Here is a 19,315-nt window from a genome sequence, read left to right on the forward strand (position 1 = left end):
GTTGTAATGGTGCAACAATGGTGACAGTGCTGGGATGCATTGAGGGAGAAGCTGATGGAGGGTAATTCAATCATTTCACCCAAATATGGGGGTGGAGCTTGAAAAATAAGGGGTGCAAGAAGAAAAAATCCGTAAGAGAAGCTGTCGGATTATTGTACAATGTACTCCAAATAACTTGTCATAATGTGATAATTATATTCATTATTTACTGCATTGTTATTTTTATGTGAAAAAATATCGGAAAATTAGTGAAACAATAAAGGAGTGAAGCAAGAATAATGGATCATGGTGGTAATACATATAGCTTTCTCTAAACATAATTTGAAATATGTAAAAAATCAGAGGTTTGGAGATATGTTATAAATGTTTATTGCTTATTTTATTATAAACTTTTTCTTTCTAAAACTCTTTTTTAATAGAATTTTGAAGTTTGAAGTTTTTCAAATGTATTATAACTTTACGAAAATTGTTACTTGAGGTTTGAGCAAGAGAGATGTCGAGACAAATCTCTCTCGTTTGTAATAAACTCAAATGACAAAATGTTACTTAAGTATTAAGGTGTGATAATTATGCATGACATTGTTGAATATGTAAGGTCATAAAATTACATATATATTGTTCAAGTGGCAGTATGGTTGCTTAAGCATTGAGAAGGTGATGTTTTTAGTGTTTTTGAAACTTGTTGAATTATAAAAATAAATAACATCGCTCAAACATTGTCATGACACTTAAGTTGTGGTCACTCAAGTGACGAGTGAGAGAGAGATCAATTATACGTTTTTTGTTGAAGATATTTACTCAAGTGACAAAATGTTGCTTACGTAAAAGAAAATACATCAATTTTCTCATTTAGAGTTTTCATCGCTCAATAAATGCTTTATATGTTTTGATATGCACGTGTGACGTGAAATATGAACATAATGAGGACAATAATAATAATAATAATAATAATAATGAGATGCATGCATTAATATGATATACATTTTTTTGTATTTCGTATGTGATGTTTGTATGGTGTCGTTATTATTTTATGGATATGTATGTTGGTCTTTTTATAATATTGTGACCCTTTTATAAGTGTGTAACAAGGAATGTTTGAGATAGTATCATGACCTTAAGGGTCTTAATATTAAAATGAAATTTCATTATGGAAATTAGATATCACAACTTCACATAATTTACATCACATAAATCAAAATATTAAGTGGTGAGAATAATAATACGATTTATGCATCATAATAACGCAGGCGCAACAAATCACCCATCGCAAAAAAAAAGTTAATGATGATTTTTCTAATATGTTTGTGATGGATCGAATGTTATTTCCTTGTTAGATATGTTTGATATGAATATTTTTTAAATCATTAAAATGTGGTTAAAGATTCGTGTATTGTTGAAAAAAACTTATTCAAATTTAATTTGTAGAATATTTTTTTAATGTATAGTGTGACTTTTTTATATATATATATATATAAAATATTGCAGAATTGTTTTAAAATATAGTTCACTTTATCCTATCATCATAATTTAAATAAAAAATATGATTTTTTAGGTGGGAAGAAATACACCCACATAAAATAAAAAATTTATTTCCTAACATCTTGTGGTGTATATGTGTATGACTAATTTTTGAAAAAGTTAGAATTTCAATAATTTGTATATATTGCATATATATTAAATATAATTTTACTTAGTATGGGATTAGTAATTATGGTTATATTGCACTGAGATAGTGACGATTATAATAATAAATATAAAAATAATCAAGAACGTTAAAAAAGTGATTATTAATTATCCATATGAATAATTAATATTTATTATATTTAGGACTCAATTGTCAATATATAGTACATCAATAAGATAAATATTGCTTTCATTTAATGTTTGATGTAAATCACCGTAAACATTACACAATGATAACAAGAAAGGATAACTAACTATATGATAAAAGTAATAAAATAATAATGGTAGAGGTATTGATAAAAATGTTACTAACAATTAAAACAATGTTGTAAATGGAAATTAATAAGCAACAATAATAACAGTAATGATGATATTAATTAAAATAATAAAAATGGTAATGAAAATTATATTTATGATAAAGAGAGATAGAGGTTTTGTGACAATGGATACATTACCTCAATGACTATAAATAATAATATTTATAATTACAAATAAAAATAGTCCTGATATCATTCATAAATACGACATGATGTAGTGATAAATATTGTGAGAAAAATAATAAAAATGATAAAAATTTATATATGGAAGTAAGAAATATAATATAATTTATTAGGAAAATGATAATAAAAATAAAATAAAAGATATTGTAATGAAATGATAACAATGTAATATATATATATATATATATATATATATATATATATATAATACATCATTTAAAAAATACAATACTAATATGATATGACATATAACCAAGGTAAAATATATTATCAATAATGTAACAATTATAACAGAATAATTATTATACTATATCTTATCATATCCAACAAATACGTACTAGTATGAAATCATATACTATTACTGTAACAAATATTTAACTATAAAATATGTGTTGTACCATATCTCATCATATCTAACAAATAAGTGCTCAAATTAAATTAAAATAAAATGTGTATGATCTGTTATGAAACTTTAATTTTAATTTAACATCTTGGTATTGTTTTATCATATCCTATAATTAGAAACATTTATTTATCATGAATTTTAATAATAATTTGTTATAGAAATGGTTTTAAAGGGTTCTTACATATAATTTAATATTCAAGTTTATTGATATAAAAGAGACCTGTAATAAAATTTTCCACAGCCAAAAAAGCACAGCTGTTGACGGAATGTTTATATATAAAGGTAATGAAAAAGAGGTTCAATGAATTTGGCGTTTATTTCTCCCTCTCTCAGCCATTCGACTATTATTACACACATCTCACCCTCTCTCTCTCTCTAGGGTTTGATCAAGGTATGCTTCTTGATTCTTTCTTTTTTTTTTCCTTCAATTTTTCTGGGTTCCTTAGTCTATTTTATTTGATTTTGCTATTCCCTGTCTGTCGTTTGGTTGCGTAGAAAACTTGCGGAACATAAGATTCTGTGTTTCCTATCATTCGGGTAACGAAAATTATCGAAATTTCAATGTAAACAGATGTCTTATCCTTGAGTTTCATGTGGCGGATTCAACGGAGAATTGATTAGGATTAGTTTTTTTTCCCTTTTTTCCGCGTCTGATTCGAATTTTTTGATAGGTTTCCTTCAAACTGATGTTCACCGAATTTCAACAAAAAAAATCAAATTAATTTTATTGTTTAACCTTAAAAAACACGAAAAAGGATTAGCTGCTTGGGTGGATTGGTGGAGAAGTTTAATTGTTTTATGTGACTGTGTCTGTTTCTTGTTTTTTTATGAATCATATCTGTATTTGCAATTTGTGGAACCTGGAGAAGTTTTCATTTCACTGTATTGTTTTGATTTTTATTTGAAAAGCAGTGTTAAGCTATGGGGAAAAGGAAGGCAAAGGCAAAGCCTGCTCCAAAGAAACGAATGGATAAGCTTGATACTGTCTTCAGCTGCCCTTTCTGCAATCATGGCAGCAGTGTTGAATGCCGCATGTAAGCACTTCTTGATTACTTGTAAGGGATATGACCATGTCTGTGTGTTTTCAGTATGTATCCCAAGACACGGAGGCATATATTTCTTTAAAATAATTATTTGTGTGCCTTCTGTTTTGCATGTTATACATGGATCTTAATTGGTTTGAAGCTCATTTTTTGGATTCTTTTGTCAGTGACATGAAGAATTTGATAGGAGAAGCTACATGCGGAATATGCCAAGAGAGTTTTAGCACTACCATCACAGGTTTGTATCAATGGTCTGTGTTTGGCATTGACGGCATTGATGATGACTGACATTGGGTATGGTATGGAAATGGAAATTAGCTAGGTGATAATATTTATAAAATTTTAATTTTATATTATTTATTATTTTTTTAGAAAAAGAGAAAAACAGAAGAAACCGATAAAAAAAATCTTTAAAGAGTGAAGTTAAGTTCATTATGGAACTATTTTTTTGTAACATTGGTAACTATCGTGGTGTTTACCTAACATAGGTAGATAGATTACGTATGAGGAGGGAAAAGAACAACACAGTCGCCGAACTTTTCTCAGTACAAAATCCGTTAGAAAAAAATTTACAAAAATAAAACTCCTTATAAAATTACTAGTGGAAACATGTGCTTGGGTAAGGTAAGGTGTGTATCATTTCTAATACACTGAAATAATTCATATTCTAGAAAATAAGTCATTTTGTAAGAATTGTTTAAAAATAATAATAAGAAAATAGAAATATTTTTAAATTTATTCCTACCCATGATGAATTATCATTTTTGGTTGTGTTTGGCAGAACATCCTTGATAAATTTAACTCCGCGTCTAACTTTATTCTTTGTGGTTATTTTCCAAAGAAAATGGGGTGTACTTCATCTTTATACTCTGTTTGAGAAAACACGTATGGCCCTTTCTTTGATGAGATTTGGAATGTTGGATATTATTGTCACAATTGTATATATCTGTTGAGATCACACACATTACAAATGTAGCTAATAACTATTCTTTTCTTGTGTTTGCAGCTTTATCAGAGGCAATAGACATGTAAGTTAAATCAATTTGTGGGAAACATTTCTCATATCTCCATTCTTGTGTACAGTGTGTCATTCCTGACTCAAGGATCTTGTTTTTTCAACTATGCAGATATAGTGAGTGGATTGATGAATGTGAAAGGGTGAACACTGTGGATGATGATGCATAGCTATGTTTAGATTGCTGTTCATGATGGAGTAACTGGCCGATTTTATATCTTCAACCGGTGTTTAGTCAGTTCCTGATGTGAGCACTGGTGCAACTATAAGATGTATGTAATAACTGAGTTATGTAATAGCATGGCATGTTCAAGAACATGGGAATAATTGTCCTATTTAGATGAAGGCACCTTGATTCGAATATGGCTTGTAATATATAAAGATAAAGATTGTACTATTGTAGTGTGTATGCTGGTTGCATATCTAAAGTGTGTATCCCTTTGGAATGACTTGGGAGATTGGGGTTAATATGTAGCTTGATGACCTTGGATTTGGATTCAATAAAAGTTAAATAAATTTCCTACTCATCATTTTCTTATCAATATCCATTTTGCTCCAACAGGTACTATTTATATTCAACAGATGAGTAGTAATGCTAACTTAAAACTAGTATGCATTTTTCAAGAATCTGATGAGAGATTCATTGGAGCATCCTGAGATTGTCACGGGATATTGCTAATTAACTAGTATGCTGGTTTTTTTTTCAGACAGTTGGTTTAGTGACAAAGTGACGAGGGCATGAACTAACAGGAACAGAATTTTGAGTAAAAAGGTTTTAGAAATGATAAGAAATAAGAATTCTTTTACTTAATTTTGTTGTTGTATTTGATGGACTCGGATGTTAAGAGTTGGTTATATTTCTTTAATTGGGGTTGCGGGTTTGATGTTGAGGATTAATTGAGAACATTCAATTAAACTCACCACTGAAAAGGTATTACTAGAGAGAAATCAATTTCCATGATATTACATTATCAACTTTATTTATTGATTCTAATATCTAGGTAAATTAATGTGTAAGAAATATCACACACATGACAATATTTACTTATTTACAGGTTCAAGTAAAAGGATTATAATTTCTGAAAACCTGGATTCAAAGAATATTGGATAAGTTTTTTCTGTGGAAAAACTGACTAACACATGGTATAATCAACTTGTGCACATTTGTGTGTAAGTGTTCAACACCCCTTTATGATTAGTATGATAAGTTTATTCTGCTGATGAAAACTTTTTTTAATATATATATAATTTATGGTATTTTCTATTAATTATTTTATGATATTATTATTATTATTATTCTAATTCAAATATGGTATATGAAATTAATTATTTTTTTAATTAACAAATATTAAATTCAATTCCAGAAGTTTCATGCAATTCAATATATTTAATTATAATTAAATAAATGATAAATATTTAATAGTAAATTAAATTTATTTATTTATTTAAAATATATTTCGAAATATTTCATCTTAGGAGGTCAAAGAGACTATAAATATAGATTATTCTTATAATGAATACTCACTAAATTCTCTTGCTCACTTTTATATTTATATATTTTATAATTTTTTTTAACTTTTATTGACTTGAGTATCAGATGATTTTTTGCAGGTGAATCTCTCATCTAATCTCATCAACAACTCAACAATTAAGTTATATATTTGACTTTCTAAGAATATTAGTTTTTTCACATAAAAGACTCGTGTTTCTTTTTTTGTAAGATCAAATATACTGGTAACTTTTCATGTGCAAACCGGGTGTATATGTTGTGCTACATAATTTATATTTTGAACTTTGTGTTAATAAATTATAAAAGACTCGTGTTTCTTTTTTTGTAAGATCAAATATACTGGTAACTTTTCATGTGCAAACCGGGTGTATATGTTGTGCTACATAATTTATATTTTGAACTTTGTGTTAATAAATTATATGTGTTGTGAGTTATGAGATGTTGTGTTATATGAGTTATTGTGATTTGTTTCGAGTGTCTATAAATAAAAAAAAAATGAATTCTTAAGTTTTATGTGTTGTGAGGAATCTAAGAAATGTCTCAACAATATAAAATTAAAGCTAGGTTTAATAATTTGAGATGTCTACAAAGTCATATAGTAAGATAAAAATTTAAGTTATACTTGGTCATTTGATATATATGATAAATAATGTATTTATATATGTATGCTTCATTTATTCATACTTTCTTGAGTGTGGATGGTAGTTTTTTTTTTCCTTTTTAGATCAGCAAAAATAAAATATGTATCACTTAAAGGGTGATCTAACTCTCATACAAAACAAAAAAATAAAAAAAATTATCATACACCCCACCTACTCCAAACATCTAAAGAAAATCCTGCTATGGTTTAAAGATATAATGCCAAACGATCCATAACAATCAATAAACCCACACATGACATAAAACAAAAGAAATATACATATCTAACAACAAAAACATAAACAATTACCCGATAGACGAGACTTTTAAGAGACTTCACACGTAATTTTACCATAAAATCACAAAAGCATCAAATTTTTTTAATATATATTTTTTTTTCTGGATGGATACTAGTTTACACAAGAGAATTTTTATGATCTTCTATCTTTGTTTATGAAATTTTCTAGTGAAAAACATCTCATCTATTAAGTGGGATGAAGAACAATCATTACAAGCTATACTATCTCAACTAACTCCTACTTAAATTTCTTTATACTCCAAAGTGAAATATAGGTATTCTTTAGTAAGATCTAATCCATGTATCCTAGACTTCTTCATATATGAATATTTTATATTTTATGTGACAGTAACACATATTTAGATATAAGAAACAATAGTGTATTAATGCATTTGATTTAATTGAGGTTTTTTTTAGTATCTTGGGTGACATTTGTGTGTGTTTAGTTGTATACTAACTATTCAAATTTTTTGTTTTGGACTAAACATTATTACATATTACATGATTTTAACTGGTAGGAAGAAGTTAAAAACACGATTTTGACGTGTAAAAAAAAAGTTGTGAAACAAAGTTTAAGGTTCTTTATCTTTATTGTATATGATTTTTTTTATCATGTGTAATAAAAGAGCAAAAATAATTGTTTATTTTAATTTGTTTCACATAGTTGTGTGTTTTATATCATTAAAAACTTGCAAATATTGTTTTTAAATTTATTTTATTTAGAAATATTATTCGTTTTTATAAGTTTTATTTATTTATTTTTTTATCAGCAATATAAGTTTTATTAATATGAGTTTTTTTACCTTTTATTTTAGACACTTTTAAGAGAAACTTTTAAGGTGTCATGATTATTTTATGAATTAATGAGAAATTAATTATTTTATCACAATTCATTTTGATCCATGTTTTGTTTCCATATCTTTAATTTATATATATATATATGGTCGAACTTGTTGGAGATCCCACATCGACTAGAGATTAGGACATTTCATTCTATATAAGTGGGTGCAAACCTCACCCCATTGAGCCGGTTTTATGGGGTTGAGTTAGGCTTAAAGTCTACTTCGTAACATGGTATCAGAGCAAATTTCGAGATATTACTTCTAGTAGTACTCTATTAAGTACAACCTAAATACTTAAAAAGGTTTTGTTTTGATGAAAATGAAAATGTAAAGGAAGGAAAAGAGAAAGGAAAATTAAGTCATTTGGATGTAAGAAAAATAAATAAATTTGAGTGAAAAAAATCGTAAATAGTATGATTAAAATTTAATTTTTTTAATTGAGTTATTTATTAATTGATCCAAATACTCCTATCATAAATTTGGAAAAAAATTCAATTAAAATAAAAATAAATATTTAGATTAAAATTGTTGTTTGCGGGTTTATTTAATACAAACAATACCCTATAATTGATTATGCATTAATATAATCGATTAAGACATGTTAATTGATTAAGTGTATAAGTTTAATTGATTACGAGAATTGTCTAACTTAATCGATTGGAATAAAATGTGTATCCAATTAAGGACTCAATGTAATTGATTATATCTAGTTGATTTTACCTATTTATGATATCTATTGTGTAGATACATATAACTTTGTCTTGAATAAAATGTACTCATTTTTAGATATGCTCAAATTCAACAATCATCCAACTATGGTCATGGTCATGGTCAGAGTGGCAACCAACTACAATCTATTTTTCAGCCTATACATTTGTATTATTTTAATATTTCTTAAATCATAATCATAAATTTTATTGTAACCAAAGTGTTTTTAATTAATTATAACCACAACCTTCACCAAATTTATCAAAAACATGCATCCACATTTAATCTTAAATTCCCATGTAAAAACATATTCGTAATTGATGTCTCTCAACCAACAATTTTACATAAACATTCTCAAATTCTTCCTGCCAAACTAATAAAGTGATCAACTTTTCTCAACCCAAATTCTTTTGCAAAGTACAACAACCCGTCAAACAAAGGATACAAGATTTTTCGCATGCTTGTGAAATGCACTTCCAACAAATAGTACGAGACTATTGTGCATTTTTAAGTGTATGCTTCCCCAAACAAATTAAGCACCACATGAAGTTAGTTGGAATCTTGAGTTAGATAAAACTGAATAGAAATAATAATATATAAAAAAATACTCACAAAAATATGGTTTTGAATTGAATATAATATCTTAATAGCTATATGCTATATAGATATACTCATGAGTTATAGATGTAAAATTTTATTGATGTTGTATTTTTTCCTTAACACATCCAACAAGTGACATTAGACCCATTTATCCATTTTAATAATTGGCTGGAAGTAAGATAAGTGAAAAAATTTGGGCTGTGTGAATTCCTTGTACCACTAAGAAGGTAGTTATATAGAGAAGATCCTAAATCTATTACCTTAGTTAAAACTAACCTTAGTTGCTCAGAGGTTGCTAGAGGTGAGGAACCATAGTTAACTGGTAAGCTTTTTGTTAATATAAATGTGGGTGGATCATGAACACAAAATGGTCTAATATGGATTATCCCTTAGTTGGAAGCTTGTCTTTCTCTGCGTCATTCTTGCAGCAGATGGTATTAAAAAAAACATCATCTATCACAAGGAATAGAAGGAACAATTGCTCAATAAATTAAGAAGTTTAACCTCAAATCCAAACATTTTTTATCCATAATTACTGGATAGGATTGAATAATATGTCAAGACGTGGATAATGAATAATCTTCACCAGAATAATTTATATTCTGTTCTCATTTAATGGGCTAATTATATTATATTTTAGAAGCCACAACAACATGTATCTAAATATAGGAGTGAAAGGTAGATTACGGCCTTTATTCTAAAGAAATTATTCAGAGTCTTACCTAGAATCTGGTGGCTTTTTCAAAGGCCATTATTCAATTCTTTGTTGATGCACAAAACATTGGCAGTTACTATTTGTACGAGAAGATCCAAAGCTGTTCAAGACTATTTTACAATTGCGAGTACTACATAGATAAATGCTAATAAACAGTTGATGACCAACATTATAAGAATAAAAATAAATAAATTTTGAGGAATTAAAAATTATAATTACTATATTTGCAACAATCAGAACTATATTTAAACCACTCCAAAATCAATCGGATCAGATACTGAATGCTATGTGTAGATAGAAGTCACTTTGTACCAATAAAATATAAAATAAAGCAGATGATAATCTATGCTGACTTTTGAAGTTTTCTTTTCCCTTTCTGAGTTAAAGATAAATTTTCATCAAGGGACAGAAACATTATTACACAGCCAATATTATGTGCCCTAGAAAGTCTATCCTGGCTGCATCTAACCCCTCCATACTGACATGATTTGGAAAATAAAGAGTCAGGACAGAATTACTGCAACTTTGTGCTGATGATTTCTAGCACTCACTAATTGTTGGTGATCTTCCCAAGTTAGAATTTTGTATCCAGCAGCCTCCATAATGCAGTAATCCTGTGAGAATGACTATTCACAATGTCTTGACAAGGAAAAAAAACCACCTTGTCTTGTTGTTCCTAAGAAGAAACAGTGAAAAAAAGGCAAAGTTATGCAAGATTAATGATGTCACATATAGTCCCTTGTGTTGTCAGCAACAAAGTCATATGGTGCAGTTAAGCCGTATTGATAAGGTGCATTTAGTAGAGCAACTCTGTTAGAAGCTGAATAAACACCACCTCCTATGCCAAGCTTGGTTCTACTACCTTTGGCAGACCGTTTGTTACTATCAGAGTGAAACTCAGCAGAGAGGCTTCCCATGTGCTTCTGAAGATCAGCAACCGAATCACCTGTTATTATCCTTGCCTTTGAGCTCTTTTTCCCATCAACAAGCTTCAGTTCTAACCGATATAAAGCACATGCATCACACTTGCTAATTTCATACTCATAAAGGTGCCACTCAAAAAGGTTTAGAGGTTGAGGGTCCATGTAATAGGATCTCTTCAGCCCTCCAAACTCATTCATCACTTGCTTTCTAGATTCATGCCATCCACGCCCGCTATAATCCGGCAGCGATCTCTGCTTTCTGTTTCCACTCTCAAATGCCCTTCTAGGCTTATCAAAGAAAAGCCACTCCCTAATAGTCTCACCCTCCAGAACACAAATATCAAAGAGTTCTGCAAGCAAATAAGAAATTTATTTAATCACTTAAACAAGAACAATATTATTCTGAACTTTTATTTTACAGCGTCAACTAATCACAAATCACAGAAAGTATAACCTTTAAAATATAGTTTAATTTTTATGCGTTGAGAGTGTAAAGAGTTGTTGCATGGCCAATCAATCAGAAATCATTTGAGACATGGCTTTCAAGGTAACTGTAATAATAGACAAACTTAATATACATGGTGATTTTTTATAGATTGACTGTGTAAAAACTCTTTATACTGATAGTACACCACATAGTCTTCAGACCAATTATTTCAAAGAGTCAACAATCTTATCATATATGATATTCTGATTGAATGATATACACGATTGGTGATTCTAATTAAATTCTATGTGATAATGAGACATCAAATTTAAATTACCAGGTGCATTCCATGGAGATTTTGCAGTTGCTGCTCCCTCACATTCTGGGATGCCAACAACTTTTCCTTGTGCCTTTGCACTAAGAGCAGAAAAAAGTAAATTATCCTTGAGTCCTATTCCCCCAGGTCTTAGAACTGGGGTCATGCCTGGTGGTCCTTCATTTAAAGCAAGAGCAGCATGAAAGCTACTGCAATAATCTTGACACCAATCCAACCCTTGAACAGGTCTTGGACAGTCCCAAAGTGCGCATTTTGGGCCTAAGAAAGCAGAAGGAGGAGGACACACACTTGGAAGATAGCTAGATATATGAGGACCACCACCTTCCTCACAAAATCCTGTACCACCGTAAAAGCTGTGATCGAAGTCCTTATTGAATTCAAGTTGATGAAATTCTAAAGCAGGTCCATCCAAGTTGTGAGCTGGCATGTTGGGAACTCCTATAGCGGAGTGTTTGCATTCTTTAAGTAATAGGAATTCTTGTTCATGTTGGCCCTGATTCACAGTTAAACCAAGAAATTCATGACAATTATGGCGATATCCAAAATGCAGACAGACATTGAAATAATGAGTAGAGCTATAGTGCATACGAACGAAAATTGGGTTTAGAATTCTAGGGGAGAACTGTCTTAATTCTAACAAAGGACTAAATCATCAAAGCCACTCTTCTGTCATTTGGAAAGGGAATATTAAAGAAAAACATTAAAAGAAAAGCCTACCACGTGAAAGATAAGATGTCAAGTTATAATATTTTATTTTTAGTTTGCATTATAAGATATCAACCATTCTGAAGCACCCATTATTCTCTATATGAATTTTAAATAAGGCTCAAAATAGATTGAATTATGGCTAAAATGGATGAATAATTCCAAAAGGAAGAGGACACGCACCTCTTGGACTATCACCCTAGCTCCAGCCTGCATAGTCTGATCATTAGGTTCAGGCTTAGGTGCAACTAATGGACTAGTAGCATCATCTTCCTCCTCACAGAGCTGCAACAGCCTATAGACATCGGTCGAGAATGAACCAAGACTACCACCCTATAGTCAACCACACAACAACTCATATCATTCCTCACAAGAAATGTTGTCATTCAAAGTTCACATGTGGGAACCACAAAGTCACAATTGGAAAAACTTACTTGCTGCAGAGAAGAAGCTGGAGAAGGCTCATTGAGCTCAGCCTTCCACTCACGAAGCATTTGATGGACTTGCTCCTCCAGGAGTGCCACATCAATCGTGCGGCTCTCCTTTCTGGCAAACTGCAGATCCAAGAACATGACCTGTAGATCATCAACATGGTTCCTTGCCTTGTCTTTAAAGAGCCTGTGTGATGCTGATTTGCAGGTGCTCTTGGAAATTTTCTTCATCACAAAATTTCAAGTCCTTCCTATAAGACCCTAAGATCACCAATATAACCAAGTTTCAGTCTACCACATAAAAATTTGGTGAAAGAGAGAATTAAAAGATGCAAACAACTTCCATAAAAGTTTATCATGATCACTGTCATTGATCAGGAGCATATTCCAGCTCACACACCCCCACCCCACCTCAAAAGTCCAGAGATTCTAAAAACAAGATTCTAACATCCACATCACAAAGTTAAGTCAAATCATAGTAAAAGATCCCCCCATTTTTAATTTATTAACTAAGAACAAAATGGAAGGATGACGAGCCCATTTTCTGATGAAAACACAAGCATAAATAGAGATAAAAATAATCAAAATTATTTAGAAACAAGTTGAACAAAATGAAATTAGAAAAATAAAAAGATTAACCAAAGCCAATAAAAAACATTGAACAAGGCATCATAAAAACAATCTCCAACTCCGAAGCAGAAGACAACATTAACTCGAATGAACGAGTACACAACTGATACCAGAAAGCAAAACCAACACAAGTCATGATCGCAGTTTTCAGCAAGAGACCCAGACCCGATTCAGAAAAAGAAAATTCATACAAGCTCACCTGAGACTCCAAATTTTGTATTAAAGATAGAACTTAGAAGGTTCAATACTCTCTCGTTTCAGAATAAGATTTAAGGTGAGAAACTCATATAAAGAGATGGAAAGGGAGAAGAGAGAGAAAATGCTTTCTCTCTCCTCTCCTCTCGGCTCTCAACTGATGAGATCAGCGTGTGAAAGGGGACAACCACAAAACAGAAAAAAAGCATTGGGACATTGCAGTTACAGTGAATTCAAGATTGAAGAATATATGTCGCTGCATAAATAATATTAAATATACCCAATGTCTTAACTCCAAATAACGGTTATAACCTCCTTCATTATTTTATTTCTAGTTTCCATATTTACAGAGGAAACACTCTCATAAAATCTTCTATCGTTGAGCTGGGTTCGAAAATATAATTTGCATATCTTTTATTTACATTACTGTATATCTTTTTAGGAATATATAATAATGATATTTACCTTATCGTATATCTTTAATAAATTAATTATCTCCACACAAAAAAAATAACAAAAGAGGTATAAAATTTAGGATAAATACATTTCCAATCCGTGTAAAATTCTTAAAATATTAAATACGTTCTCTAAAAAAAATATATTACTTTTTTACTTCCAAACATTAAATATATTTTATAGATTCCACACAAATTTAAACATTTTTTTATAATTTTATTAATAATAACAATAGATTAAAAATTTGCATGAATAACAATCTTAAGATAGTATTGGATACACTTATAACCAAATTCATTTTAATAATAAAATTTACATGTTAAAGTCATCATCAACTTTCAGTCTTGTCACTAACAAAATCCTAAAAATATGTTAAAATTTTAAATGAACGAATATAATAAAAAAACATTTGGATAACGCAATTAATTTATTTGAAATGTTATAAAAACGTAAAGACATTTTGCCAAAAAATTATATAAAACATAATATTTACCGTAAAATAAAAAAATGTTTTTCTCTTGCGATATGAGATGTCGTTGTCCCATAACTACCCCAATATTGTCACTTCCCGAGTATAGATCACACAAAGAGTGGTCCTTCAATTTTGTGTTACCAAGTTGATAATTTGCCAACTTTTCTTCTTCCCATATATACCTTTATTTTCTTAGTCATGAGTCTTGAGAAACACATGCAACACTGTATACCAAACTTCTTTTTATGTGTACAACAACAGTAATAATCAACGTATGAAGAACAAAAGGATTTTTTTTGTCTAATTAATGAAAACGGAATAAGCTCACCAAACAAGTTTTCCTTTTTATTCTTTATTAAATTTTCCCTATTGGTTTTACAAAATGTTTCTGGCCCCAAGGAAATGCTATAGAAAGGGAGAGAAGAAATACCAGCAAACTGTAGAAGAAAAGAAAAAAACGGAGATTCCTCTTTTGTTGGCAGATAATACAAATTAAGAGGAAAATCTTCTATTGGGTGAATGGGTGAAAGAAATGAGGGTAAGGAAAGAATAAAGTGTTCCTCCACTACCGTCCAACATATTCCTGTCTTGATGCCTCTGTTAATGGAAGAGCTTTGCAGGGGCACTGCTGAATGGATACTGCATCCCGTGGTTTATCATTCGGTCGGACCATCCACATGTCATGTCCATAACCCTCTAATTTTCCCAAGGAAACATAGAAGATGGTATAGTGGGGTGGGTGGTTGTGTTCGCAATCAATTTGACGATCAAATGCGGTGGATGGGTATCTTGTCACCAAACTTCATACTTAAAACACATATCAATTGCAGAAATAAATTCTACTGCATGTTTAAATTAATCAGGACATGGGGTCCTTGTCATTTTGCAGATAAATCCAAGCACTCCACAGCCGCAAGGTCAATTGATCATTTGTGGTGAAAGAGAGATAAAGTGAATTCATGAAAGACGAATGTTCTTTTCTTTTTAAAGAATAATAACAAGTGGACTTGAGAAGGCAAAGGGTATGTTTGAGATGACGCATTTTATGCTCAATTGATAGCGTCACCTCTATGAATTATACAGTGCTTGACACTTATACAATGTCAATCAGCTAGTTATCCCTAATACAGCAAGAATGTGTAAAAATAGGCTCTTCTTGAAGAGACCCTCAAATGAATCAAAGATTAAGCCTGACATTCATCGCATAGACGAATGAAAAAAATGTCATAAAACAATTATACTGTTTATCAGCTCAAGCAGTTTTTTCCGCCTTTCCAGTTTCTGTATTACCTTGTCTGAAGTTTAGAATGCCAGTCAGTCCTCGTCCCCTGGCCATCTGCTCCAGTTCTTGAATTCTTTGCTTAAGAAGTTCCACTTCTGCTGCCAAGTTCTCATTTTTTTCCTTCACAGCCTAAAGTAAAGCAAACAACGGTTGGAGAATGTTAAATATGAAACTTTGACTATTAAATAACTTCTCCTACTTAGCCTGAATTGGGTACCAATGACAATGAGTTGTTTTTAGTGTGGTTTTATATTCTAGAGCAAGAAGAAGGACAAATTGCCGTGAATTATTATAATAAATAAACTGCCTAGCCAAAAAACTATCCTTGATTTCCAATTCAGACTTTTAACAATTCCACTCCAACATAAAACACATTGACAAAAACCTTGATATTTTCCTCTTGTATATTTTTCACAAAAAGACTTAGTATAAACCATTTATGTACATCATTCTCAAATTTAGTAATTAATATATGACTGTCGACTTAACCATGCCAAATAAATTTTTTCAATAAAATACACATCACGAAATATTAAGGCAACAATAATGTAGTTAAGGATTGACAGCACCAACTGAGAAATATAGGATTTGAATTAATCAAAAACTGAAAAGGTTGAAATTGAGTATCTTGACATCTTCATATATGAAGACATGTGTATCATAACCTATCATGGGTTCAGCTCAGCCCCTCTAGAATTTTTCTTATGATTCACAAAGTGATACTGGTCAAACACTTCAACTGCTCCTACCTTGTTTTATTTCAGTAAAAATCGTGATTAAGCAAAGAACTATAATATCAACAAGATGATGTGGTATTGGTAAAAAATCCTCCTTTATGTCGGAAAAAGGGAGCAGATAATACATGTAATATGTTTAGCATATGAACTTAGGAAACATGATAGAAATTAAAAATAGGAGGAAATAACAACATATAAACAAAAGAACAATTTTTTTTGAAAACAAAGACTATAATAAATAAATAACAACTTAAATTGAGAAAAAGAAAAATTGACAGATTTGACTTGAATTCAAAGGAAACACATAATGTTAAAACTATTTGCATAAGATTATTATTTGAAATTACCCCTAGCTCTTGCTTTCGTAGCTCCTCCTTCCTTGCTTCAGATCTAGAATTCCTTTGTACCTCAAAGATCAAGAGAATTCCTGCAACCTATGATTATATACATAGCCATATAAGCAAACAATAAATGACAAAACATGTGAGTACATATTATTTAGGTACAAACATTTTAGCTTTAAAGATCACACTCAGAAGCATTTTATATGGCCCTTGGATCATAAGCACGTTCTTATTTCAAATTTGTAAGAGTATTTGTTTAATTACTATTAAAAAATACTTGAGTAATCAATCTCCTATATCTATAACTCCTCTCTTCTTCCTCTCTGCCTACTTGTCTTCTCTTGGAACCATTTTCTGCCATTCTCTACAATTAGTTTTTCTACTTATCTGAATATTGAACAAACATTACTCGATCCTTTTTATTTTTTGGTGAAAAGACATAACTCAATCTAATCCAACAACTGACAACAAAGTACCACTAAATTGAAAGTCAACTACTTGTATTGTTCTTATAGTTTTTTCTGCATAGCATAATTTGGTGTTACCCTCTTGAAATCATCCAAACAAAGTATCATAGTACCTATATCAAATTCTAGAGTTCCGCTAAATTCCAAGACCCTATTAATCTCAACTCAAACTCCAATGAAAATGAGCATACTAATACTGAACGCTCCAAATTCCAAATTTATAACTGTTGGAGAACTCATTGATTATACAACAAATAATAGTATAGTGCAAACCTCATCTTATCTTATAAGTAAATTTGGTTAGATTAAGATGATATCTCACATCAAAATGTTCACATTAGAAACACTTCGTAAGAATAACAAACCATTTGAAAGAAATAGAATTAAAATATAATTCAATACTTGACTGAGCAACTATTCAGTATTTTGTGAAAACAGAACAAAAGAATAATAAATACATAAAATTAGATTCATACTCCTAAGGCATTTCATTAAAAAGAGGCAACTCAACACAAGTAATCAACAAAATTATCAAAACTATGTTTCCAGAGTAAAACCATGGGTAAATTCAACATCATAAACATGCCAGTAGAATTGAGAGAGTAACTAAGTAATAATAGTTGCAACGTGTTTAGCGAAATGAAAGACTAAAATCACTGACCGAGAAGACAAAGAGTTCTCCGATAAGGTCAACCGCAGCTTGAACAGCCTTTTCCTCATTCAAGGGCCGAATCTCAACATCGGTGGCGTGGCCGTAGATGCGCCGTTGCATCTTGGTCGTGATTTGATGATTTGACTGATCCACAAAATCGTAAATAAAAAAGTGAAGAAGAAAGGAGCGGGAAATTTGCATTGAGAATTAAAGTTGGAGGAAATGGAAGGAACCTGAGCCATGTTAACGATGAGTTGGCGGAACCTGGGGTGAAGAGCGGCCTGCTGCTTCAATCTACTGGCGACGGGTTTGCTTAGGGTTTTCAAGGCCAGCGTTCCGAGTTTCAAGAGTGGGAGCATTATACCTCGATTTCAACCTAATCAATTCAAATCAGATGATGAATCTTACACACACCAGATGCAAAAACATTATGGGAATTGCTTTAAGGTGGTCGGTTTTCTTGAAGAGCAAGAACGCAACGTGTTCAAGTCAATGGCGGCATTGCGTTGATTGTTCACACTTCACACACTCTTTCCTTTCCCTTACCTTTCTCTGCAAATTGGAACTGTAAAATCAAACTATTTTTATGTTATTTAATTTTGCATCAAATCTGAGATAATTGAGCAAGGTTTGATGCTACTTTAATTATGTGTTCAAAAAAAATCAAATTAAATTGTTTATGTTAGGATTATTAATTTTTTTATTATACTAAATATAAAATATATCAATACTTTTTCTACTGAATCATTATTTATCTGAATTTTTTAATTCACGGTGGTAATTGATTGCATATTATAGATATATTATTTTTTACAATAAAAGGTTATGTATCTAGTATTATCATCTAATTACACTCCATTGTTTGTAGTAAATTTATTGTATTAATGTGACGAGTTGATATTTGTCAAAGTTATGAAAAACTAATTCATTACCAAATGAAAAAAAACCCTAATTCAAGATTTTAAGAACTTTAAATCTATATTAATAAAACAATATAAAATGAATATAACTGATCATAGAAGGACTATGTAATTGAGAGAGTAATTGAGAGAGGTGGATTAATCCAGAATTTATCTCATGGGTGCTCCTCATGCACCATCATATTTGGGCAATTTCTTTCTGTACCCCATACTTCAAAAAAATCATTTTTCCTTTGATATTTTTATTCAATGTTTTTAGTTTTAAAATGTGAAATTTAAATACTTTCATATTATAAAATCTGAAAATCAAAATTTATGATTTTTTGAATTTTGTATTAAAATTTATATTTCAAAATATGTAATTTGAAATATAAAATT

The 19,315-nt window shown here is 30.3% G+C and overlaps 3 protein-coding genes across 6 annotated transcripts; 1 reads left to right on the forward strand and 2 right to left on the reverse strand.

The window, feature by feature from the left end:
• The first annotated feature begins 2,828 nt into the window (after positions 1–2,828).
• LOC137832541 (transcription elongation factor 1 homolog) lies at positions 2,829–5,174 on the forward strand. Of its 4 annotated transcripts, none has more exons than XM_068640747.1 (6): positions 2,893–2,980; positions 3,085–3,126; positions 3,502–3,623; positions 3,800–3,870; positions 4,639–4,660; positions 4,760–5,174. In XM_068640747.1, exons 3-6 carry the CDS (start codon positions 3,511–3,513, stop codon positions 4,815–4,817), a joined length of 264 nt encoding a protein of 87 aa, XP_068496848.1. In that variant the 5' UTR covers positions 2,893–2,980; positions 3,085–3,126; positions 3,502–3,510; the 3' UTR covers positions 4,818–5,174. The 4 variants fall into 4 exon arrangements, with proteins under 4 accessions (XP_068496847.1, XP_068496849.1, XP_068496848.1 ...); XM_068640749.1 differs by having other exon boundaries at positions 2,903–2,980; positions 3,499–3,623; XM_068640746.1 differs by lacking the exon at positions 3,085–3,126 and having other exon boundaries at positions 2,829–2,980.
• A 5,008-nt stretch (positions 5,175–10,182) lies between these two features.
• On the reverse strand, positions 10,183–13,855 carry LOC137832542 (transcription factor VOZ1). The gene is made up of 5 exons (XM_068640750.1): positions 13,612–13,855; positions 12,786–13,043; positions 12,535–12,684; positions 11,647–12,139; positions 10,183–11,232 (listed from the first exon to the last, which is right to left on the reverse strand). The coding sequence occupies exons 2-5, from the start codon at positions 13,011–13,013 to the stop codon at positions 10,685–10,687; spliced, it is 1,419 nt and encodes a 472-aa protein (XP_068496851.1). The 5' UTR covers positions 13,014–13,043; positions 13,612–13,855; the 3' UTR covers positions 10,183–10,684.
• A 1,632-nt stretch (positions 13,856–15,487) lies between these two features.
• On the reverse strand, positions 15,488–18,634 carry LOC137832543 (OPA3-like protein). The gene is made up of 4 exons (XM_068640751.1): positions 18,251–18,634; positions 18,027–18,161; positions 16,902–16,988; positions 15,488–15,946 (listed from the first exon to the last, which is right to left on the reverse strand). Exons 1-4 carry the CDS (start codon positions 18,374–18,376, stop codon positions 15,788–15,790), a joined length of 507 nt encoding a protein of 168 aa, XP_068496852.1. The 5' UTR covers positions 18,377–18,634; the 3' UTR covers positions 15,488–15,787.
• Positions 18,635–19,315: the final 681 nt, after the last annotated feature.

The sequence above is a fragment of the Phaseolus vulgaris genome, chromosome 6 (genome assembly GCF_000499845.2).
Source record: "Phaseolus vulgaris cultivar G19833 chromosome 6, P. vulgaris v2.0, whole genome shotgun sequence".
Lineage (NCBI taxonomy): Eukaryota > Viridiplantae > Streptophyta > Magnoliopsida > Fabales > Fabaceae > Phaseolus > Phaseolus vulgaris.